General features: G+C 43.0%; 2 protein-coding genes across 3 annotated transcripts; both read right to left on the bottom strand.

Moving 5' to 3' along the window:
• Positions 1–57: 57 nt before the first annotated feature.
• prpf31 (PRP31 pre-mRNA processing factor 31 homolog (yeast)) lies at positions 58–4,857 on the bottom strand. The gene is made up of 14 exons (XM_072394147.1): positions 4,684–4,857; positions 3,814–4,029; positions 3,656–3,716; positions 3,425–3,508; positions 3,225–3,322; positions 2,858–2,964; positions 2,514–2,683; positions 2,264–2,421; positions 2,076–2,165; positions 1,758–1,885; positions 1,370–1,442; positions 574–702; positions 382–480; positions 58–300 (listed from the first exon to the last, which is right to left on the bottom strand). The coding sequence occupies exons 2-14, from the start codon at positions 4,027–4,029 to the stop codon at positions 187–189; spliced, it is 1,527 nt and encodes a 508-aa protein (XP_072250248.1). The 5' UTR covers positions 4,684–4,857; the 3' UTR covers positions 58–186.
• A 143-nt stretch (positions 4,858–5,000) lies between these two features.
• Positions 5,001–23,960, bottom strand: lmtk3 (lemur tyrosine kinase 3). 2 transcript variants are annotated; one of them, XM_072394108.1, is made up of 16 exons: positions 23,705–23,960; positions 21,365–21,510; positions 20,830–20,977; positions 19,900–19,973; positions 19,548–19,666; positions 18,838–18,925; positions 17,965–18,113; positions 17,771–17,855; positions 17,557–17,678; positions 16,892–17,041; positions 10,537–16,792; positions 10,288–10,451; positions 8,818–8,951; positions 7,619–7,950; positions 7,450–7,534; positions 5,001–6,446 (listed from the first exon to the last, which is right to left on the bottom strand). In XM_072394108.1, the coding sequence occupies exons 1-16, from the start codon at positions 23,793–23,795 to the stop codon at positions 6,316–6,318; spliced, it is 8,274 nt and encodes a 2,757-aa protein (XP_072250209.1). In that variant the 5' UTR covers positions 23,796–23,960; the 3' UTR covers positions 5,001–6,315. The 2 variants fall into 2 exon arrangements, with proteins under 2 accessions (XP_072250209.1, XP_072250210.1); XM_072394109.1 differs by having other exon boundaries at positions 21,380–21,510.
• Between the last annotated feature and the right edge of the window lie 404 nt (positions 23,961–24,364).

Below are 24,364 nucleotides of genomic sequence, written 5' to 3'. Positions count from 1 at the left end.
GCTGCTTTTAAGAGAAATCTGACATAAAATTAACTAAAAAGGAGCAGCTACACACTCTGGAGTCTTTACTTTTTATTAAAATGAGTCAAATAAAAATTACAATCAAACAGGGTGAAGCACATTAGGAGACAAATTTCAAATATACCGTCCCTCTCCAACACTGAGTGCAATTGTCCGTGTGTGTGTTCACATCTTGGTTTCCTTCTTGACTTTGAGGAACTCTGCCATGTTGGAGAAATATTTCTGGTTGGCTTCAGCCACCTTCTTCTCTGCAGCCTGTGGGTTCACGATCTCCAGCCCCTGCAGACGACAGCAGGATTACTGTTGGCTGAAACCAGCCAGTGCTGCGCTCAGAGGTGAAACTCAGCCTGAACATCTTACCTGGAGAGGGGTGAAGGCCACACTGGAGCTGGTTCCCGAGGAGCGATCTCGGACGGTGGACTTTCCTCCGTATGTCATGCTCTGCTTCTGCAACGTCCTCTGCAGACGAAAGAAAGCATTGTGCAAAGATTGCAGATCAAGAATATAGACTGGGCCTGAGGTAGAGAGAAAAGGCTTTAGTTCTGAGTTTACCTGCAGTGATTTGGAGATCCTGGCCTTGGTGGCCTCGTTGACCTGAGCCTGCCGGACTCTGCCGCTGCCGCTCTTCCCCAGCTGACCCAGACTGAAGCCCAGATCCTCCTGATAGGCATCATCTTCAATCTGCAAAACCACGTCAGAAATCAGCACGAAGCCTCACAGCTTAAGCAGCCACTAAAGCAATCCAGTTCTAGTTTCAAAAGTCAGAAACCCTCTCAAAACCACAAGGAAATGCACAATGATAATGTGGGATAAAAGGCCCGTTTTTACTGTAGAAGCTATTTGTTAATACATCCAAATCTGGACTCTTGACAATTGACACATTATGGGTCAAAGAGCTTTACTATGTACTTACCAGGCAAAGAAAAACATTGGAAATAAAATTCAATTTATACTTTAATACCTTCAAAAGGCTTTTCAAATATAATTTTAATAGTCCTAAAGATATTCCTACGGTAATGTATTTTAAGTGGCAGGGACAAAGTTATTACTGGAGCAACTTTAAAAACGGAAGAGCTCATCTTGTTGTAAAACACAGACTCATCCAACAGTGATGAAATTATAGATTTATGCCCGATTTGTTCAATAAAGTTCTGTTTTAAAAGCGTGAGGAGATTTAATTTCCCCAAATTAAAGAATTCAGCTTGGTGCCCAGAAAGAGAAGCTATCCGCACAAGAACTGAGTCTAATAACAAAACCAACTAAACAAAAACTCAAGCAGTGCAGAACTCTGCATGAAAGATACATTTAAAAAAAAGAAAAAGAAGAAGCAGAGAAAATGTCCACAAACCTCTGCAAAGGTCATTCTGTTGGCATGTTTCCTGATCTCAGTCAGCCCGAGACGCTCCTTCATCTTTCGATACCTACAGGGAAAGAAGAGCGGCGTTTTGTTACGTGACACACTTTTACATAAACTATAAACATGAATTTGTATCAGCCAATCACATTTTGTTCCTCTCACCCCATTCAGAGCAGACAACAGCCGCATGTATGAGCCGTTTCAGATGCGTCATGAAACCTTTTATAATCTTAAATGAACAAATATCCACGAACAAAAGTTTGTATGTAATGTTTAACAAAGAAAAACTATTTTATTGGCCGGTGACAACCTGGGTCTGATGGGTTAAAGGCAGCCCTGTTGGTCAGGACACCGATTACACGAGCGACGCATGGTTTACCTCCTTCCTCCTCTCTTCTTCCTCTGTCCATCCAGAGGAGCTGGAAGTGGTTTCACCTGCTTCACTGGTGGAGGCTCCTGCCATTTATCAAACTTCCTCTCTATCTCTTCTTTCAGATCATAGCCAACCTGCAGATATGACATAAAGGTTGACACTTAAAGGATTGGAAGCCGTCAAACATCCCTGAAGACACAGACTAAATATACTCGCTTTGACACAGCCATTAGTTTTGTGATAAATAGTCCTCGTCAGGGCAAAGAGGTGTAGTTCTGTATCTGAATTTAATGAGCATTTAATGTGCTACTTTGAGATGGTCACCTTTCCATCTGAACTCTCGTGGAAACTGTCCACTCGGGAAGCCAGAGTGCATTTAGCAGCCACCAGACGAGCTGCCTTCCTCCTGAGGTCCTGAGGAGAGTTTAAAAAGAAAAAGAGTTGCCATTAGCCAACAAGCCTCAGTTCTAAGAAACCGCTTTCATGTCGTTTATGCCCATGTGTGCACTGACAGGTGGCAGCGTCTGCACAACATCACAGTGGTAGATGAAGCCGGTGTGGGGAAGCAGGGAGGTGCTGCTGAAGCCAGACAGGGTTCTCCTCTGAGCTCCCAACAGCATCAGGTTACAGGCCGGCATCTTGGAGAGGTTAGTGAGGCCGCCAGCGATACCTGCAGCCAGAGAGAGGAAAACAGAGGCGTAAATAAGGGAGAGGAGCATCAAATGAAACGTGTGTACGGCCACCATTTTTCCCCCCTCTCACCCATGATCTTTGCAGCAGTTGATGCTCCGACAATGACGGACAGGTTCGGGGCAATAAATGACATTCTGGATTCTACATATTCATATATCCTGTGTTTAGACTGGTTCAGCTCCAGAGCCATGTCACAAGCCTCCTCCAGCTGCTTTAATTCATCCTCATTTAACAATGTCCTATTAAGAATGGTTGAGAAAAATAAAAATAGAAAAATCAAGTTTTAGTGCAGACTTGGCAATGACAAAAGAGTTAGACTAAGCAGAAGCTTTGACTGTCGTGAAAACAGTGACACTGATGGCCAATGATACTGCTTTATTAACCTGTTATCACGGAGTATGACAGAAACTCACCCCTGTGTAGTTGAGGCGGTGACACTTACGACCATAATGGTGGCATTGGTCAGGATTTGCTGCAGCGTCTCATTGTTTTTACATTTCTCCAGGTTGTTGCCCAGTTCCTTAGAAGAGACCATGAAAATAGAGAGAATATGTGACGTTTGAACCATATGCAAAAAAACGTTTTGTTGGGTAAAATAAAAGTCATTCTTCAGAACTCTTCCTGTGTTGCAGGTGGCTTTCACATGGAGCCAACAAGCTTACAAAGCAGAAGGAAATAACTCAAATAATTCAAGCTTAAGACAAAAATAGTCTATAGTCTTGCAAAAGTAGCAACTAATGCACTACTAAAATGGATTCTTAAATTAAAATGTCAACTCACTTTGACCGTGCGCATGTAATCTAAAGAATCCGGCACCAAAGACTCGAGCTCTGGAAACCTCTTGGAGTATTTGTCCCTTGTGAACTTGTGAATGATGTCTGAAAACACGGCAGAGACACGTGAGAAAACTCAGGTTTGTGCAGAATGGAGCAGAAAATTATTTCCGATTAGGTTTCACCACAAAGAAACGGCCAACTCACTGAGCTCATTGTCGATCTCCACTGTGAGGTTATTGGCCGCTACGATAAGTCTGTATTCTGGGTCGGCCTCAACTGGGCCCGAGACTGAAAAGGAAAGAGAAAGGAGTCGCACCCAATTCATTAAGATTCTTTAACAGGAAGTCTTAAACACCTCTTTGTAAAATATGCAAAAATACAACTGAAGGAATGATGAAATGCAACTAAGAAGAATCTCCAATGGATGACACGCACCGTCTGAGTTCTTGCGCTGCTTTCCTATGTAGTCGGAAATTTTGTCTATGATCTCTGAAAACTGTACACAGACACAAAACAGGGTTATAGACCAGACTGGCCTTATTATTGCAAATATTATCTCAGGTGATTCAAAAAATAAAAACTAAATCAATCACCTGTTTGCTATTGCGGAGCTTGGCAATGGACGCAACACTCTCGGCTTTACTGTAATCCACCTCCATCTCCTCTGGAATGTCTTCCAGCACTGCGTCTGTCCTTCCCTGGATCCCCTCTCCATCACTCTCCCCATCCTCTCCTTCTGGATACAGTCCATCCTCCCCTTCATCTCCAGCCTCCTCAAGGTCAGCCAAGAGCTCGTCTGCCAGAGACATCTGCAAGTAGAGACAGCCGCCCAACACATAACCGTTATACACAAAGATCCACATTGTTCACGCTGACTTCATGAAACACGGAGAGAAACACAGACATACGACAGGTGTAGTACAAAGCGAGATCAGTGGCTCTCTTTTAACCCGATTAGATCATTATGGCAACTTGGATTGAACTCATAACCTGCTCTGGAGCAGGTTATTCTTCTCCTGACGATATCCCAGATTCCAAACTTATTTAGATGTGGTCAGGCAGACATACTGAAAGTTGATGTCTTGGCAGATCTTGAAACAAAATTTCAAAATCTGCCAACAAATCAATTCTATTGCTGATATATCTGACACACACAAAACATATATTAGTCTCGCTCAATATATCAGACATATTCAATCAACAGAATTTCACTTCCATTTAGTGAAGGACTTGCCTCATTCCTATATTATTATGGGATGTGTCAGAGAGAAAAAGTGTAATAGCATAAAGTCCGTCAGTAAACATGTTCACATAAAACGAAATAAAACAAATGTGAACACAGAATACTGGATTGCTACTTTTGATAAGAGACATGTATCAGCGACTGCAACGCTGCTAGCAGGCTAGCTTAGGCAAACGTTTATTGAACGTCACTCGACACTTTAATAGAAACGTTAGCTTACCTCAGTGGTTCAAATTCCAGCTAACAAATTAGAATACCCAAAAGCCACTACAGAAAGCTAAAAATCTTCTTCGTGCTGGTACAGTTAATCTTCCAGCGGTGTTTTCTTCATCTGCCTACAGCTTGAGTTTGTGCCCCAAAGCTGTATCACTGGGTCGCTCGTTAAATACGTAACGAGCTTCGCAAGGCTTGATGGGAAATGGTGTCAATGCATCGCACAGACTGAGACGCCCTTAAAAAGAGGGTTAAAAGGGGACAGGCGTGTTTTCTTAATTAAGAATGAAGATTTTTTTTTTGGATTACAAATGATGAGATTTATTGTCATGAAACAGCTCACATAAGAGGTTCACATTTTGTAATTTTTATTTCCCCTTTTTTTTATACATCACCCCCTTTGAAAACCATTCTTTAAACAATGCAAGTTTAAACCAACATTTAAACATACTAAACGAATGAACTAATTGGACTTCAGCTGCATGTTCAACCGTTATTTGTAAAAAAAAAATTGATAAATTAACAGATACACAAACAAATGGAATTATTTACTCATGAAAGGCTTCAATTTGTCATGCTAAGCTACGTTAACTGTCATTAAACAAGATAAAAGAATGACAAGACTGCTGAAAATTCTGAAAATTCAAAAAAAAAAAAGAAGAAACATTACAGGACATAGTTTCATACAGTACAGATTGGCATATATTAACAAGTAAAATTATACAAAATACATTTTTAGCAATTAAGACGTTTGGGAAAATATTTTGATTTATTTGTTATGAAGATCTTACAGAAAGTAATTTAACTAGATGCATTCTGTCCCAAACAAATTATAGCTAAGTTCGTATATGCTAATTGCATTGAAGCAAATAAATAAATAAATAAATAAATAATGACTTTATGTAAGTCAATAGAATGATAGAATACAGAAATCAATATAAATTAAAAGAAATTCTGAACTAAAGATAGTAAAGAAAGAGTTTGCTTAACTTTTCGTGCAGTCTAAGAATACATCTAAAAGTAAAAGCTCTAAAATGATATTGTATACACTTGTATTATGATATTTGTACAAATGCTAAGGAATATTCTCAAATACAGGAGTCAAGAAATGTCCGTTTCAAACTGCTGCCTACAAGAACAACTGGCTGACTGCAATGAAAAACTTCTTTAATAAAGACTGGACTGGAATCCAAGCGTTTACATAGACAGATGTATGACAAAAGAAAGTGCATTCCCACACACCTGGGGGAACAATACAACAGAATGAAGCAGAAAAAACGAAGGTTAGCTGGTACACAGCAAGACTCCCACTGCATAGCTGTCAAATCTGTCTCAGATTTTACAAAGCTCCAGGTTCCTCTTCTCCCAGCAAATGCTGCCTTTTCCAAGGACTTTTGCAGCCAAAGGCTACGAATAAACTCTGTAAACAGTGGCAGGCAGGAGCTCAGCAACCCTTTCGTACAAAATCCCGTCCCTGGTAAAACCTGGAATGTGTCCAGCTTTTAGAACCGGAGTCTCATTCTTTCAGTTGCCTTTTCAGTAAAAAAATATCCTCTGGTTGAATGGCTGGTTGTTGGGTAAATTCACAGGCCAGTCCAAGAGGCTTCAGCTCTAAAGGTTCCCATGATGGCGAATAACATCACACCAAGTGGGGGTCATCGGCAGGGCTGACAGTGAAGCGCGATGAAGTCACTGTACTGGCTCCTACAAGTGACCTTGGTTTGATTGATAAATCATCTTTCCTTTTTGATTCTTTGTTTTTGTTTGGCCCTGGCAGAGAAAAAAGCAACAAAAAAGCACAGTCACAACTCTTCTATCAGTAATAACCTCAACATGAGAAACATGGACGGATCACTAAATGCCGATTCGCTCGCAAAAAGACTCAGAAGTGACCACTATGTTATGAAACTCAGTGTATTAGATTACTACTAAAGTACACACATGTGCCAGCAGCTGTTAATGGCTGCATTGTGGCAGGAACGAGGGGCATTTTACACCTCTGTTCCCAGGAGAAACGCTGTCCCATAATCCACACATATAGCTTCAATATCGCTGACATAGACAGTGATACATTTGTGTAGAAATCACACTAAGGATCTGCATCAATTAACATGCTCCCACTGGAACAAGACCATTTTAGTTAAAAATATCTCAAAGGGAACACAGCCCTCTTATAAAGCTTTGAAATGTCAACTCATAGGACTACAAAAGATCATGGAAGTGTCTAATTTTGGCAACTGTGTGTGAGTGTGTAAAAGGAAATTCTAAGCACCAATTTCCATGACGGTGTGAAATGAGGTGATGAGTGTAGAAGATGTAGAAGCCAAGCGAGCAGCAGAAAATGTGTTGGGAAACAGCTTAGGGCTTGCTTTGTTGAGCGCAGGATTAATGTCCCTACTCAGCTCCACATGTCACAGTGTCGAGGGGAATTATTATAGGAGATTCATTCTGGCTGCACATTTGGAGAGAGGATGGTTGAACTGAAGGTTTTCCATTTTGGTGGGATTTAATGGGTTAGACTTTTATGCCATCAGTACGCTCAAAGTGGGAATTAACTGATTCCATAAAGGAACATGTTGCACACTGACACTTGTTATCTTCACAGTTTGCAGATGGTGGTTCTGTGAAGTTTTCAGGAACAATGAACTCAATGAAGCCTGGGCATCTGGATTGACCAACATTGTCACATCCTGAGTCATGACACTAACATGGCTACAAATTCCATTCATTATTCTAGATTTTTGTCATGAACATAAGATATTTATGAACTCACCATGCAAGTCCAACTTGCTGCTTTTGACAGACACTGAGGCTGGACTGGTAGGAGCTGAAGAGCTCAACTCATTGGTTGGCGTTTCCTGTTCAAAGAAAGAGACAGTCAGGCCTCCTTTTAAATCCAACACTCTCTTCTGCACTTTAGTTATGCAGCAAATGGGAGATACCTGATCAAAAAGATAGATTGTGACATCATCAAAAAAGGACACATTTCTCCCTCTGTCCCTCTCTCTGTCCAGCGGCTCCTTGGGTGATTTCAGGAGACTCCTCAGTCCAACGCGTTTGTCCACGTCTGTCTCCGTGACAACAATCACCCTGCGGGAGCTTTCATCCTCCTGCTCATCCTCCTCCTCATCTGCGTCGCTCCCTGGAGACAGACCTCTCCGTCTTCCAATACGGTTTCCAATGGCCCCATCCCCGAATCCTCCTTTGCCGCTTGGGGTGAGAGGAAGGGTCAGAGCAAGAGGAGGAAGGGCAAGAGACAGGCGAGCTAGCTTGGCTAAAAAAAAAAACAAATGAGAACAGAGGAGAGATGTTACACGACGACGACCTGACAGGAGTTCTAACTGGTAACAAATTACAACCTGGGTTAAAAAGGTAGGAAAACATGCATTAGAATCAGGATGAACATGTCCCTGTATAAACATTATCAGCTACATGTGCTGCCATGTTCTGTTTTTATACATCATACCATTGGATGAATGATACTGATGCATCAGGTAATTTCCTGTCATTAATTCATTCAAAGTCCTAACCTGCTGTAAAGACACTAATAAAACTGAAGCTGTCAGAATGTAGAAGTGGAGTAAAAAGCATAAAGTCAAAAATACACAAGGTAAAGTAAAAATAGCGCACCACAGAGTCTACTTAGGTTATGGATTAAAGAAGAAAATAAAAACAAAGGAAAATAAAGTAATAATTACTATTAATAGTATGCCATTAAGAGGTCAAATATCATGTGGTTTCACAGCTGTTCCATGACTGGCTGTACACTCTCCTTAATGCATTCATGATATCTAACCACAAGCAATAATTTGCCTTTTTTTTTGCTTAAAATAATCCAATACTGAAGCAGCAAACTAAAAATGAACATCGATAAAATTAAACTAAGACAAAACCTACACATTTTTTAGATTATGTGTTTTCATTTGTCTAATGTTGACAGAGCAAAGTACATTTCTCCCTCTGTCCTTAATGCTTCGATCAAAGTCTTCCACTTTTACCCACAGAACTACCATGACTGGAGTTAGACTGTCATTTAGCTTGGAGTCAGTTTCTAGTTAAAGGAGAAACAAATTAAAAACAGGAGCAACTGACTAAAAGAAAACACGATGGCATTGGGTTCGGGGTTGCAACATGTTGATACCTTTCATTGCTTGGTTTGTTGTAGGTTGAGATGCTGTGATCTCGGGTTGTTCAATCACAGTGAGGGACTCAGATTCGGTTTTATCTGACTCTGTGAGCGTCTGGTTGCTGGCGGCAGCTTCCTGCTCCTCTTGACTAAAAAAGGGAAAAAAATATACAAAAACAAACACATTAAAGGATCAATTCACCAAAATAACAAAACAATGTATTTCTTTACTTGCATTTTGCGGTTTCAAGGCAGCTTTGCAGACTGTTTTGGTTTGATATCATTTGCAGAGAACTGTGCTGCTAATGCAATATGATCACATATGGCTGCAACATTAACATTCTGCTGAAGGGGAATAAACACACTGGTTTTCTCTAATAAATAAGTCCAGTATTGATACAATGGTGCCCCTGTAACATGGTGTCAGGTGGGATGGGTGGACAAACATGCAAGTGTGTGTTTTTTAAAGACAATCAGCCAAAAAAAACCTTTCACAGGATGTGGATTGCAGCTAAGATATTGCTGCTTTGCATAGAGAAGATTGTGGTGATGGTAACATGCAGATAGCATCAGAGGAGAAAAACACAGCTTGAAATGAGCATCCAAGCAGCCGGCCAGTTGATCCCAGTGAGCCCATGAGTCAGACTATGGGGGGGTGTAATGACATCAGCGGTGTTCTGGTTTATTTTCACATTTATTCAATGTTCTTTTTTTCTGTGACTGTGCTCTATATACATATATATATATACATATATATATATATTGTATGTAAATTACACATATTTTCTTAATAAATTGGGTGCCCAACAAAAGCGAGGATAGACAGTGTGCACCCTGAACGGGTCGCCAGTCCATCACAGAGAGGAACAACCATGCACGCTCCCACATGCTCCAACAGTCAACTCAGAATCACCAGTTTACCCAACATGCATGTTCTTTTGGACGTTGGGAGGAAGCCGGAGCGAAACCACTCACCAACGAACCAAATTTTAAAAAAGTGAAAAAGCTTTTGACTATTCTTTCATTTTTTTTTTGTCATTTTACCTCATATTTGCACATGTATTCATATTTTGAAATTTATATTCTCCTACTTTTACAGATTTATTTGATGTTGTGAGACTCCCATAACTAACATCCTAGGGTACATTTGAACTTATGTGACCGGTCACCTCAGGCACAAACTTTTATTTAGACTTAGGAGGATGAACTGGTCAGAATTTGGTGATCAGTTAACTGAACTTACAAAATATTTTTTTCTGGCAACAAGACTTTTTAAGCTAATAAAGACATTATTTATCACAAACATCTATTGAGATAAAAGGAGTTAAGTGATGTCGTATCATAAGGAGACATCTAAATCTTATGCAACACTTTTCTCATTTTTCATTGATCTGAGCACTACAAATTAGTATCCAGTGATGCTACATAGTTTAAAGCTGAGAGACTGCTTATTCAGCATCAGACTCCTTTGTTCAGCCTACATACCTCTCGTCCTCTCTTCGGTCGTTCGCAGGGACCGGCTCACAGCTGCTCTCTGTGACTTGTTCCCCCCACGGCCGGAGTGTAACAGTGTCTTTAACAGCTGTCCCCCAGAGCACATTTGTTCTCACATTTTCACTGAGGGAGAACTGCAGCCTTTCCTCACAAACCTGAAACAACAGAGGAAACCAATTAAGCAGGTGAATAAACCCGGGCCACATAAGAAGCTCTGCAACACCCTCAGCACACGCTCACCTGCATCATGAGGCCATTTTTAGTTGTCATCTTGGAGAGAGAGCCTTGCTCCTTGACATCAGACGTTTGGCCTTCTTGTCTCTGCCCGTCATTTCTCCTCTCCTCTGAAGGTGACAATATGTCTTGCACAATCAGGGTTTTTTCAGATTCCACCAACTTATCAGAGTTGTCAGAGATCCCGTCGTCCTTCAAATCCATCTTGCTACCCTCAGGAGTCGAGGACTCACGCATGTTGTCACCTGCATCACCTCCATCTGTGCTGCTACCCTTCTGATCAGGCGTTTTCTTCAAGGACTCCAACAGCTCTAAGTTCCCCATGAAAAGCTCCCCCAGAGTTTCCTCCTCATCCCCAGAGATGCAGCACAGTTGTTCCAGTTTTTCAAAATCCTCCAGCGGCTCCTCGTCCAAATCTTTCCATTCAGAAATCAACAATTCAGGGATGTTGTTCAGGGCTTCTTGAGGTGCAGAGGGCACCGTAGATGATGTTTTCATAGAAAAATTCTCGTCATCATTCTGACTTTCTGTGATGGATATAAGGTCGCTCTCGTCGGCTAGTGTTATTTGCAAAGAGGGTATGTTCAAATTGGCTGAGATCCCCTTATTCTGAGTTGTAGCAGGTGGTAATTCTTCCAGAGGTGGCTCTGAGACATCTGCGTTGTTATTTGGGTAAATATACGACTCTGTCTCAGTACCCTCAGCAATAAAGTCTTCGAGATTGATGTGACTAATAAACTCCTCTCCTTCTAAAACAGATGGTGGTGGACTAGGAAAAGAGTCGTCTAAACTCTCCAGTTTATCATCTTGCACGTCCAGGTCTATGCTTGGTGGGGGACTTGGAAAATCTACCGAGCTGAAATTGTCTACTTCGGGATATGACTGATCTATGTCTTCCTGTGCTTTAAAGTCACTGTGATTGGATGGAAGGGGCACCTCTCTGTAATCCTCTCCAACTTTTGCAACGCTTATTGTTTCATCTATGTATTGCTTAGGGAGCCACGGTCTCGTCTCAGCTTCTGAACTGAAGCCTGATTCATCATTGTCCTGCTCTGAGAAGTTAACAGGAGGAGTTTCAGTGATACAGATAGATATATTTGAGCTTTCATTCATTAATGTGTGGCTAAAGTGACTCTCAAAAGTAGAGTCTACATCTTTTTCAGCATATACAACTGATGTTTCCCCCTGTCTGTGGATGTTGCAGCTTGGATTCTGAGGCCATCTGTTAAAATTTTGATTCTCCTCTGTCTCAGTGGGACCCTCTCTGTCCACGGCTGCCTCTCTGCAAGGAGAAATCTCTTCCTCTGGGATTTCTATATTCTCTATTTCAATATCTGAGGCCTCTCCCTGTGCATCATTCTTAAAAGTGTTGATTTCATCCAGGTTTTCAATATTTTCCTCTTGTTGAATTTCTTCTGCAGTCTGCTGGTTATCATTAACTTTAGAGTCCCACATTTCCCTCAAAGGAAGATTGTCACTTTGTCCCTGTCTTTCATTGGTCCAGGTTTCTTCACAGCCCTCCAAGACAGCAGGGTGAGGTTCACTTCCTGCCAGTTCATCGTTTTCCTCAGTCTCCCAGTACTCCTGACCCACAACAAGTCTCTCCCCCACCTCCCACCCCTTATTACCGAACCCGGAGAAAAATTCACATCTCAGCTCGGCTTCTTGGCTCCTCTTCTCTGGAGAGGCCCACTGGTCATTTTCGTCAGGCCACAAGCGCAAGTCACTGTTCAGAGACAAGCGGTGACAGTCAAGCTCACCCGTAACCACACCAGATCGCGGTCTTTCCTCATCTTCCTCCAGGGCGTTCAACAAGTCTTCAGTCATCACATCCATCCTCTCACAAGAGTCGTCATCCATGTTTTTAGCAGAATCGTTTGTACTTGCTGCTCTGCTCAGGAGAGACTTTTCTTTCGGGGCGTTTCTCAGCTCTGTTGGAGACTGATGCGTCTCAGTCTCCATCTTGACCCCCTCATCCTCTCTGCCGTCTGAACAGTGAAGATTTCTCAGGCCCAGCTCATTCTGGTCTAGACCAGCCCTCTCTTCACATTTCTCAGGCTCTTCGGCTCCCTGCTCGTTCCATGCACATGTCAGACCACTCACTTTATCATCAAAGAGCTTCCCATCACCTTTAGGCAGGGTGTCATCTCTATGTGAGCCGTCACCGGCTCGAATATCACATATTTCGGATAATCTGGACTCCGTGTTGTGACTTTGAGATGGTGTAACATATTTCTCTGTTTCAGTTCCGTATTCAAGGGACTTCAGCGCAGTGAGATCGTTATCTGTGTCTTTAACGTTGGTATAATCTTCACCACTTGGTCTAAACATGCAATCCTTTGACTGGCTTTCAGATAAGGACTTGATCAAACTATCTGTCTCAGCAGAGCTCTTGGAATGTAGATTTAAGTCTTCAGAGTCCTGGTATTTGCTATCAGTTATCTTAGAAATTATGCCATCTGTGTAGTGGCTGTCTATCACATACCCACTGTTGTGTGAGAGCCCTTTCAGTGGCTCATCATCTAATTTGGAGAACAACTTATCAATTAAGTCAACACAGCCCTTGACTTCTTGATCGCTGTACAGCAGTGCTGAACTTTTACTCTCGTTGTGAAAAATACCTGAATCTTCTCTCTGTACAGACTTCAGCCCTTTGTTTAGAATATCTTTGTCATTGCCTAAATGAGAGATGTCATTTTCAGGAGTATTTTCATACATTATGTCCTTCTTTTCACAAATTTCAATAGTCCTCTCTTCTCCAGTTTCTGCTTTGTTATCTGACACATAGAGACTATTTCGTAATGGGCTCTTTTCTCCTGTCTCTCCCTCTTCTTCGGTTTTCTCCTCTATCCCGGTCAGTATTCCCCGTTCACCCCCTCGGCTGCTACTCGGCCTTGAGGCAATAAGTCCTTCGCTACTCCTCCTGTTCATCCCGTCACCCTCCCAGTCGCTGTCTGAGAAATAAGCAGAGTCTCGATGTGGCGTTTCATTTCCCAGAGCCCGCCACCCGCTGCTTCCCACTCCTCCTCCTGCCCATGAGTCACTAGGTGTGAGGCAGTCGCCTGAGCTGGAAGTCATAGGTGAAAGGACAGAGTCAGTAGGAGTGACGAGTGACACATCAGAAGATGGGTCCCACTCTGGAGTGGTTGGAGTTGCTGCAGGAATGGGTTCATCTCGGGTGGTGTGACAGTGTTTTTCTTGATTACTGGTGATGCGCTGAGATGAATTTTCTCCATTTGTGTCTGCAAAGCTTTTATCAGCACAAGAGCTCCCATTTTGAGAGGCCTTCAAATCATCTGTTTTCTCAGGGTTATACGCCATATTATTGGAGTTTCCCTCTATTTGAACTTCTCTCTCGGGGCTACAGACCTGTTGGTCTTTCATTATTTCACCATTCCCTATCACAGTGGCCTTCTCAGATTCGTTTGTAATGAGTGATTTGTTCTCACGCAGTATCACAGTGTTGGACTCTGTACCACTCTCAGTGGATTCAGAGGTTGAGAGCTCTGACAATTCAGTTTGCTCTCCTCTGGCAGGTAAGGCTGGGCCATCTGAATACTCTTCTTCTTTCTGAGACTCAAGAGTTTGGTTGTGTAATAAACCATTTTTGGGCATGATTTCTGAAAACACAAACTCACCAGATTGGCAGTGAGAAGCATTGTTTTCTTTGTTGTCTGGTTTAAGCAGTTGTTTATTGGCTCCTATGTGAAGAATTGGGATCTCAGGTCTGATGGAAACCTTTATCTCACTTTTCTTAGCTCGCTTGGTCACTTGGGCATAGATTGCTTCGGTTTGTGTGTCCTCATTGCCTTTGCTGGATGCTCGTATGGAGCTCTCTGACTGGAATCTGATGGTCTGGGTAGAATTTGGATCAATGCATATGGACTCATATTCAGGGGACAGAGGAGTAGGGGAGATAGATGGATCTGGCTCCTTCCTGTTTGCGGCAGCATTTTGCCTTGACATGATTTCCGTCAGAAACGTCTCTGCTGATTGGATCTCCTTCAGAAACTCCTCTCTGGTCATTTCAGTCTTCCGTGGCTCATTCTCAGTCAAATGTGTTTCAGATTCTCGCTTTTCAGCAGTGATCTCAGACACCAAAGAGCGGGATCTCCGTATACCTTTTGTGTAGGCTTCCTCAGCCTCTGTGTACGAGGGAAGCCCAGGAGCGCCGTAGGGCCGCAACCTAGATCCTGCAGGATAGAGGTATTTTACAGGATCGCTTTCTGATCTGCCCTCCATATCCTCCATTCTCCCTGTGTCGATCTCTGTGAGAAAAAGATCCCCCTGGAATGACTCCTTATCGACTGTACTGCCCTCCTCAGCTCCTGTCTTGATGTGTTTCTCTTGTCCCCACGAGTGTCCCGCTGAGCCCAGCTCGGTGATCAGCGACTGGGAACGGCGCATCCCTTTGCTGGGCAGCACAAAGTTCCCCCATCTCTCTCCATCTTTGTTCTTCTCCTTTTCCCTGTCCCATGAAGCCTCTGACTTTGCTTCACTCGACTCTGTCACACTTGATATCTCTGTCAGAAACAGATGCATAGGGGATTTCTTGGCTGCAACAACACATTCTGCTTGAAGTTCAGCATCTTCCTTCCAAATGGCAGGCAGAATAGTGTCGAGGCGTGACTGAGTCCTTTTCATTCCCCTGGAGAAGAGCTCTGCAGTGGCTGGGTCTGCGTCTTCAGATAGGCTGGAGTGAGTGACAGTCATCCTGCTGCTGTGTATCTCAGGAGACATGAAAGGAGAGTCGTCCTCATCAGAATACGTGGGACTTGATGATGACTGCCTGTCAGTCTGGGGGTCTGTGGGCTGAGGGCGGGGTAGATTTCGATAAATAGGGCGCAAAGGGTTTTCTCTACGAATAGGAGAATCAAAGTCTTTTGCACGGGAATGAGAGGTCTCATTGGAGGTGCGCAGTGACGCCGCAATCCTGGTGTCACTCTGTCTGTCAGACATGTCACAGGATAGCTGGTCTCTGTTGGATCTGTGAATCTGCGGTTTACTATATCTCGAGTAAGCATCAGCTATGTTATAGCTGGGGATATTTCGCTGTGGTTTAGAGTGGGGAGGGAGAGGGGGAGGACACATCTGAGGATGTTGAGGATAAATTGGATGTCTTGATGGGGGAATGGAGGGGGACAGGGATGGAGAGGGTGGAAGAGTCTGTCGGGGCCGATGGAGAGCCAGGTGGTCGAGAGTAGAAGATGGACAGGAGCTCATGTGATGGGGGTCTGTCTCAATTTTTCCACCAATGGTGTAGTGAGGCAGTCCTCTATATCCAAGTGGAGGGGCAGGGAGGGGGCGTGAGTGAAGGTGGTTAGCTGAAGACATGGACATAGAGCGAGGCTTTGGAGGGAGGAGTGGAGCCTGAGAAGTTGTGGATTTTTTATCTGCCTCACTGCTCCTTTTCTTCTCCACTTCATCATCGTCACCTAAATCCACCACTGAAAAGTCCGTCACTCTGCTCGAAGTGTCTCTGAACTCAGCCACGCCCATGTTGGGCACCTGGAGTTGAACCTCGCTTGATCGGACCATCTGGAGGGTCTTGTCAGAAGAACAATAGGGGACTCGCTCTTTTCCCAGCATTCCACTGCGAAACTCCACAAGCTCCACGTCTCCAGGGCAAACGGAGTTAGAGCGGGTAGTGAAATGTGACTTTGTTTTAAGAGTTGGCGAATGATCTTGGGGTGTGTGCTCCTCTAGTCTGATGTAGTACTCGCTGGCAAGTGAAGGGCTGCGGGCGCTTATCACAGGCACCACGGTGGGGGTGTCCAAAGACTGTCTGTGGTTATTATTTACAGTCGGGATTGGCTGAGGAGGTGGAAGAGGTTTGTACCCTCGTCTGGCATGGGCCTTCTCCCAGAAATACTCAAAGTTCAAGCCTTTGCTAGTTTCCGTAACTGTCAGGATGTCATCCAGTTCAGATGAGGACGGAGTGATACAGTTCCCCACTGGGTCCAGCAGGGGGTAGGAGTTGTCTCTGCCTTCCCTGCTGTACTCTCTGTCCCTATGCCGCTCGTTTGCAGCTGCCTGAAAGGCAGGGGGACGGAGTAGGTCCCAGCGCCGTTCAAAGGACTCTTCGCTCTCCCCTCTCCTTCCTCTGCCCTCCTCATACTCTTCATCCTCTTCATCTTCTTCACCAACACTTCCCCTTGCCATCCCTCGTTCAGCAGCCAGGAGAGAGGAGAGAAGGAGGAATATTTCAGCTACAGAGGGGCGCTGCGATGGTGGTAGCCAACAGGACTGCATGATCTCATACCTGCAGACAGGAAAGAGGTCATAAGTTTGGAGGGACAGTTTTTATTACTTTTCATCAAAATAATTAGAAAAAAAGTTTAGTTAGTAGTTGAGTACAGACCAGTAATCTGCATGGGAGAGTTTGAGTCTGGGCTGGGCCAGCGTGATCTGTCGCTCCCTAATTACAAAGGTCAGCACCTCTTCATCACTCAGGTGTCTGTGGGGCTGAGAACCAAATTCAAACAGCTCCCATATCACCACCCCCAAGGACCTGAAAAAAAAGGAGTGAATATTATGGGAGAACAACCTTCACACGCTTCAATGTTTCATGTTATGTAATGATTTCAAAGAGATATCTTATGTAAACAGAGTCAGACATAATTAGAAAAAAATTAGCTAGGAGTTGTTTTATCCCATCTCATAAAGTTGGGATGCTGTATAAAAAAATGAGGCATTCATTTTAATTTGATGACAACAATATTTTTAGAGTAAACCTCAGTAAATTAGATTTATTGATAACATTTCAGCAGTGAGACTGTCCCCTAAGTCTGTTAGAAACAAAGAGTGGATTAACATCTGTCATCTGAAAAGAGTAAGATGTTAGTACATAACGGTATAAAAAGTTTAAGAGAATCCTTGCCCTCAGGCAGAACTGCATTAAAAAGAAGACACAATTTTGTAGCTGAAATCACTGCATGGATTCAGGAGCACTTTAGAATTCATTGTCTGTGAAAACAGATCACCATATTGCAACATCCCCACAGCAGCAATAGCTTTCAACCATACCACACGTTGCTGGTCTTGGTTTGGTCAGTAACGATCAGAGATCCTCTGTACTCCTCCAGCAGCTCAGGAGCAATCCAGCGCAGTGGGATCCATAGCTTGTCTGGAGTTAGGTAATAGTCCTCCTTCATAAAGACATACAACAGTTGTTGTGGACTAGATATAATTTAGGGTGAGGGTTTATTTTTCGGAGGAATACAAGCCCAATTCAACGTACCTTGTAATGGTTGTGTGAGAGACCATAGTCACCTATCCTGACAGTGAGGTCTGACGTCAGAAGACAGTTTCTTAAAGCCAGATCACTGTGGAGAGAACACAAAAAACCTCTATCAGATATCCTCAATTAATCCAAAAAAGAAGAGGCTCGTTTGAAGATCTGACTGACAACAGGAAGTGACACTGGTGACCGACCTGTGGATGTAATTGTTTTCATGTAGATGCAGAAGACCGGAGGTGATCTCAAAAGCCATTCTCTGAAGAGTCAAGAGGTCCCTGGTTGGCAGGTCGGGAGTCATCCCATCTAACTTGCGCTGGGCTCGCAGATACCTCTTCAGATCACCCTAAGTTGTTCATAACAACAATAAAGCAAAACGTTAAGCTATGTGCACAAGCAGAGGATGAGCTAATTACAGTTTGGCTATAAGAATGTGCGTGTTTTATGCCCTTCTCCTGAAACAGAGCTCAAAGCACAATCAGTATTGGAATTGGAAATTAATTGGAAATGAGCTGGCAGCTGTTGTCTTAGATATTTGTGTAGCAGGAAGGATGAGATAATAAAATGAGGACTGGATGAAAAGATGGAAAACATGAGCAAGGAAAGGACAAAGTGAGACTTTATCAGACAGGGCAGAAGCAGTTGTCTGGCTTCTCCTGCTGTGCCGCTCAAATTGATCTGCTTGTGCCTTTGTTTGACTCGAGAGTCAACTCCTATGGCTTCTTAATCAGTTATAGATTACACCAGCTGAGAGAAGGAGAATACACTGACCAAAACATCTATAATTCCAGTGAATAACGCAGAACTTCACTCATCAAATTCTATCAAAAGATTGTGTATTGATGCATGGCAATGAACAGACTATCTCAGTAATATAAGGACTCTGGTCATTCATATGAGAATTTTAAGAGTAACGTGACGACAGAACTAAAAATAAAAGACTTTTATGGTATTTCAGTCAACTATGAGACTCCTTTTACTATATATATATTTTTTTATACAATTTTATGATAATTAACTATCTGGACTATCTGGCTTTGTCCCAGGTCGACATACATAATCATACTCACCAGTTGACAGAACTCCATAACCAGGAGGAACGGGATGTTCTCACTGCATTTCCCCAAACACTGAAGGATGTTGGGATGCTTAAGGCTCCTGGACGAAGAACCAAAGACCAGACGTAAGAAAGATAGCCGCATACAATGGCGGTGGATCAAGAACAGACAGCCATGTCCTCGGATGGATCAGGATACAGTGTGTGTGTTGTGTTTGTATATGTGCACATTAAAGACAGAGGAAGTACACTTTGTACGGCTTTCTCTGTCAATAACAACTAGTTTTATTACCATCTACTGGCAGTGATATCACCAGTCTGAATGCTGCTGTGACGGCAAACAGATTCAATATTTATAACTGCTTAATTTCACCTGATATGAATAATCGTTAGTGACGGTACGACCATTTTATTAAGAAAAGATTACGCAAATTTCTCCTACAAATTTAAAGAGAAATTCATGAATGACGTTTTAATTTTGTTTTTGCTTTAAAAATATCTCTTCTGCATACCAATAACCTCTACAACCATATTATAGTGTGTTAGAAAACTTTTTCCGAACTGTTTATCCACATTTTTTATATGCTAAACAGTGAGCTATTGTGGGTAAGACTTGAGTCAGTCACTTGAATTTATCAGTAATCAATATATCACAGTTGTTGTTCGACAAAAGTTACTTTAAAGCCTTAAAATGGCAGCTGGAGCTTCAGAAGTTTCTCACACCTGTACGGCTCAGATTCGGCCAGGAACTTCCTCTGCTCCAGAGGGCTGGCGCTGACACGCAGCTCTTTAACCACAGCCTGAGAGGAGCTGGAGTCACACAGCACTTCAGCCAGGATCACCTGGAAGAGATCGATGGACAAAAAAACTTGGAAGAATGCCCAGGAGAGGGAGACTTGCAGTAAAATAACTGTTTTGAGTTAGGATTTGTGATCCGGTCAGTGGCTAGCAGCAAACATACAAGAGCAGAGCATGCTAGGAGAAGAAAAAACAAAACCAAAAACATGATGTTTGTCATGTTTGAAATTAAAACACAATAACTACGATACCTAAAAGTGAGTGTCGGTCATCTTACCTTTCCAAACCAGCCATTCCCTATCTCCTGAAGATAGTTTAAAGTGTGTCTTTTGAAGCACTTCGATTTGGACTCTATAGACAAGAGAAATACAAAAAGGTCAGAGTCACAAAGACATCAGCTGACATTAGTAAACAAAAATTTAGTAACCGAAAAGGAAGTGTCCTACACCACTGAAAAATCCATCATCTGTGTATTTTATCCAAATTTCAACTCTGTTTGACTTCTCTTGCTCTGAATGTGCCATGTGGAACTATAATGATTTATAAATTAGTGTTAATTGATTGATTAATCAAGCTGATATTTCAGGTACTGTCAAAAATTCTCTCCATCTGTGATGTAGAACCGTGCTGCTGTTGATGGACTTACATCAATTGTATTGGGTTTTGGGACTGCTGCTCAAACACAATTGAATAATGTTGCTGTTACATTGGGTTAAAGGAAACTGTGGTGAGCATCTGTTGTGTTCATGTAGTATTAATCTGTGATGAAAATAATCTTTAGCTGTAGCCCTGTCACCACTTCTCATCTATGGAAGTTCAATGTTTATGTCCATTTTAACTGATAAAATATTGAGTAAATTTGACTTTGTTAATTATTATCATCCTGCATGTTAGAGAGCAAAACATCCAAATCAAGAAAAAGTTGGCAATTCAGAGACATGTCTTTCACCCTTGTGTGTCTCTGCTTGGGCTGCTCACACAGAGCATTGATGCAGAAGTTTTTCAGATCCTAGCTTCCACCTCACTGAGGTGGAGTTGGGTGCCCAGTGCCACTGGCTGTGCACTCAGTTTGAGACCTTTTATGGATCCACATCAGTGATTCAGGCAAGACAGCGTGAGGAAGTTCAGTGAATGCAGAACAGTGCCAAATCTTTATTTAGAGGGCTTTTGCTCAGGTATGAGCAGGAGAACATGAGAGCTGCTTTACCTGCTCCATCCTGCAGGGCGGGGCAGTTGGGCCGATCTCTGACTGGCAAGGTGTAAACCTCAGGGAGGGAGGGACATGATGACAGGCTGTCCTCCTGGATGGGACTGGAGCCTGCAGAGCACTCCTCCCCATCTGCATTGTCAAACTCCTGTGTTGAGCCCCAACAGGACAGAAAAATCATAAAACTGGTATAATCACGAATATAAACGCTCACTAAACAATAGAGTGGGATTTAGCAGGAACTTGTAAGCACAGACATTGAGAAAGTGTTCTGAATGAAAGATGGTATGTCTGCTACGTAAACAAAGACACAGTCAGATCAAAAGATGAAGGCTTTGCTGGGATTAAATGGAAAGGATTATTCACCATTTCCTCCCCATAAAAGTTGGAATTATAGACTCCTGTGGACATTCCCACACCAAAACCTTGTACAGTCTGTCAAGTCAGACTTATACGTTTGAAAAGAAAATACAGTGTCATGCACAAAAGGTGTAACATAACAAAGAAAGCAGAGAGAGGTGAATAAATCTCTTACATGTGGAAGACTTACATTGAACCCCACTCCTCTCTTACAGCACAGGCAGGTGAGGAGCAGCAGAACAAAGGAGACAAGCCCCGAGCAAGATATGATGATGACGACGTAGGGTGGAGGAGAGAGAGATGCAGCCCTGGTCTGAGAAACTGGGGGGAGAATAAGAACAAAAGTACAAGGGAAGGAAAAATTTAATTGGAAAAATTCAGGGTATCTGTGCTTCAACAAAGACACTTGAGTCAGTGAAGAGGAAAACAGAGATTTCACTGAATCACAGAAGTGTAAAATCGTGTTACACAGTTGTTGTGTTTAGAGGTAAACCATTGGAGCGTTTCCTTAGCTACAGGTTTGGGACACAGCGGAGAACCCCAATGGACAGTTTGTATCAGGGATTTGGGGGGAAAAAAGGCAGGAAAAAACTAATTTTAAGATAATAAAAAGCATAGTCTGAATCAGTAACAGAAAATAGAGACTAGAATTAAAGTTTGAAACTGGGAAGATATATCATTCCAGCAAGGAGAATAAGCAGGGGGAAAGGGGGAAGTATCAGATATAGCATTCCACTCATGAAACACAGTTAAGAAGCAGGGGAGGGTGGCTGGAGTCGTACTTTAGGTAAAGAAGGAACGCTAAATGGGAAGGGATCGGAAACTGGAAAAGAATTATTCAAATCAGGAAGGTTTACTAGTCAGGTGAAAGGGAAGGAATCGGGACATTTGATATTTGTACCTCAACGCAGTCGTTTGTGGGAAGTGAACCATCTGTAGAAAAGAAAAGGGGCAGGGCAATGTGGTTAAATACCTATCAGGTATTCTTGGTAGATTTCATTTCAATTCTACGAGCCAGAATGTATAGCAGATGACAAGAAAGAGGAACAGTGACACCTTGAAACACTCTGATGGAGGCCAAGTCACATTGAACATGGTGAGCAACTTGTATATTAAACACAAACATCAATTTCAAACCATATTTGGCAGAAGAAGAAAAAAAAGTCAACATGAGCTGGTTCAAATTGTTTATAGTGGGAAAAAAAGGAAACATATCAAATACAGCAACTGATCATATACTGAAAAATATATGATATCTAATCCAAAAAAGGGTTAATACAGATTTATACCTGATATCCCTGACAGTGAGTCACCATTGTTTTACCAAGTCTGTCTTATAACATATCCTGGTTTCACTGTCAGTGTCGCTCATTAAAATTAAACAATACATTCCTTCACAAGGTCATGATACTATAAACACTGCATACATCAATTTTAAAGTAGCCTATTCATAATTTAGTAACTTAAACTTCTTTTTCAGATGATTCCCACCACTCTTTTTCTTTGGTTTTTTTTTTTTTTGTTGTTGTTGTTGTTTTTTAAGCCACCACAAACACAAGGAAAGGCAGCCAAAGAAAAGGTAACTTCAGATGTGCCCGGAATACAAAAGCTAGTTTGTGCTGGTGAAATGGCTCAGTCTGGTGCTAATTAAACTAGCCCACTGGATTACAATAAATCAGTCAAAAAAATTAGAGCGAGCACACACAAACTGGGAGAAATAACCGCTGAGCATATTTACTGCTCATGACACCTTCAAAGCAAGGGCAAAACCTGAAATCTGAAATGCGCCTCTGTCACTGTGCGGCCCCCTAAACATGCACCACCAAACATAACTGGTGGCTCCAATCTTGACGCACAATTCCCGAGCAGTGCTATTCTTTCATCTTTCCCCAGACAGATGTCCAGACAGACACTGCATATAAATAGGAACGTAACACGGGGCCTTTTCCACCAGCCTCTGTGCCAGCAGCTCTCATCAAAACAATACACCACCATACAATGACTACACACATTACACAAACACAACACTTTGCCAGCTCTCGGAGGCAGAGGACATATTCAGACTGAGAAAAAATAAAGACGCCAGAAGTGGTTAATGGGTTAAATGATCTTTGGTGTCAAGCAGATCCAATTTTTAGACTAAATATTTCCAAATGACCCACGATTTCAGCCTGTTGTTCATACAGATCGTGTTGTTTTTAAATGCCATCGATGTAAGGCCCCGAGATCGCAACGCTGCCCTAATATTTTCATCACTGCATGCAAATGTGGTATCTTTCCCACCAGCACTGCTTTCCTGTTTTCATTAAGTCGGCGACGCATTGCAATAATCATTCGCAATATGTCCCAGACAAACTGGCTGACATTACAGTATTCACCCCAATGTGGAGAGGCCTTTTCATTACTGACTACATCCCCCCTCTCGTCTCCTTTTCCCAGCATCACTGACATGTTTTCAACGCCCCCCTCCTCCACCTCCTTCTCCTCTCCTCTCCTCTCCTCCGACTCCGCTCACCTTCTCTCTGCGGTGCTCCGAGGGCTCTCTCCGGGCTGAGGTATGACATGATCCCCGCCAGCGCTACCATCACCCAGCAGTGTGGCCGCATCGTCGCCGCGTCCGGAGCAACAACAGCATCCGAGCGACGCCGCCGACTGTCAGTGTCGGTGTCTTCCTCGCTCCCGTCCCCCCCGCCACGGTCTGTACCGTCTCTGGGCGCACACTGTCTCCGTCTACCCCCTCCGCTTTTCCTCCTGATAATAAAGAGAGTCTCCTCGCCTTCCTTGTTGTGCTCCCCCCCTCCCACCCTCCACGCCTCCTCGCTCGTCTCCTCCTCCTCTAATCCGCAATTAAACACGGTGAGCGAGATGCTCTTTTGTGCGTCCTCAGTCCGCCGCTCCGTGCACAAACATCCCTGCTCTGCCTCCGTTTCTGCTGAAAACCACCAACGCTATGTCTCCCGTTGTATTTAAAAATACATCCTCCCCCCCGCATGTATCTCGCAGTGTTGGAGGTTGTCTATGTTTTCTCCTCCGCCTGGCTACGTCAGACACACACGGCGCGCATTGTCATGGTCCAGTTTGATCATCATAATGGTATCTGGAAAGGAAAAGCTGTGATAATATTCCCAGAGGGAGCTATTTGTGTGTAGCTGGCACTAAGCGGTGTGTTTATATT

Source organism: Leuresthes tenuis, unplaced genomic scaffold (assembly GCF_036924035.1).
Source record: "Leuresthes tenuis unplaced genomic scaffold, fLeuTen1.0.hap1 SCAF_10, whole genome shotgun sequence".
Lineage (NCBI taxonomy): Eukaryota > Metazoa > Chordata > Actinopteri > Atheriniformes > Atherinopsidae > Leuresthes > Leuresthes tenuis.
The sequence above is the reverse complement of the archived record's forward strand: the minus strand, read 5'-3'. Positions and strand labels throughout refer to the sequence as shown.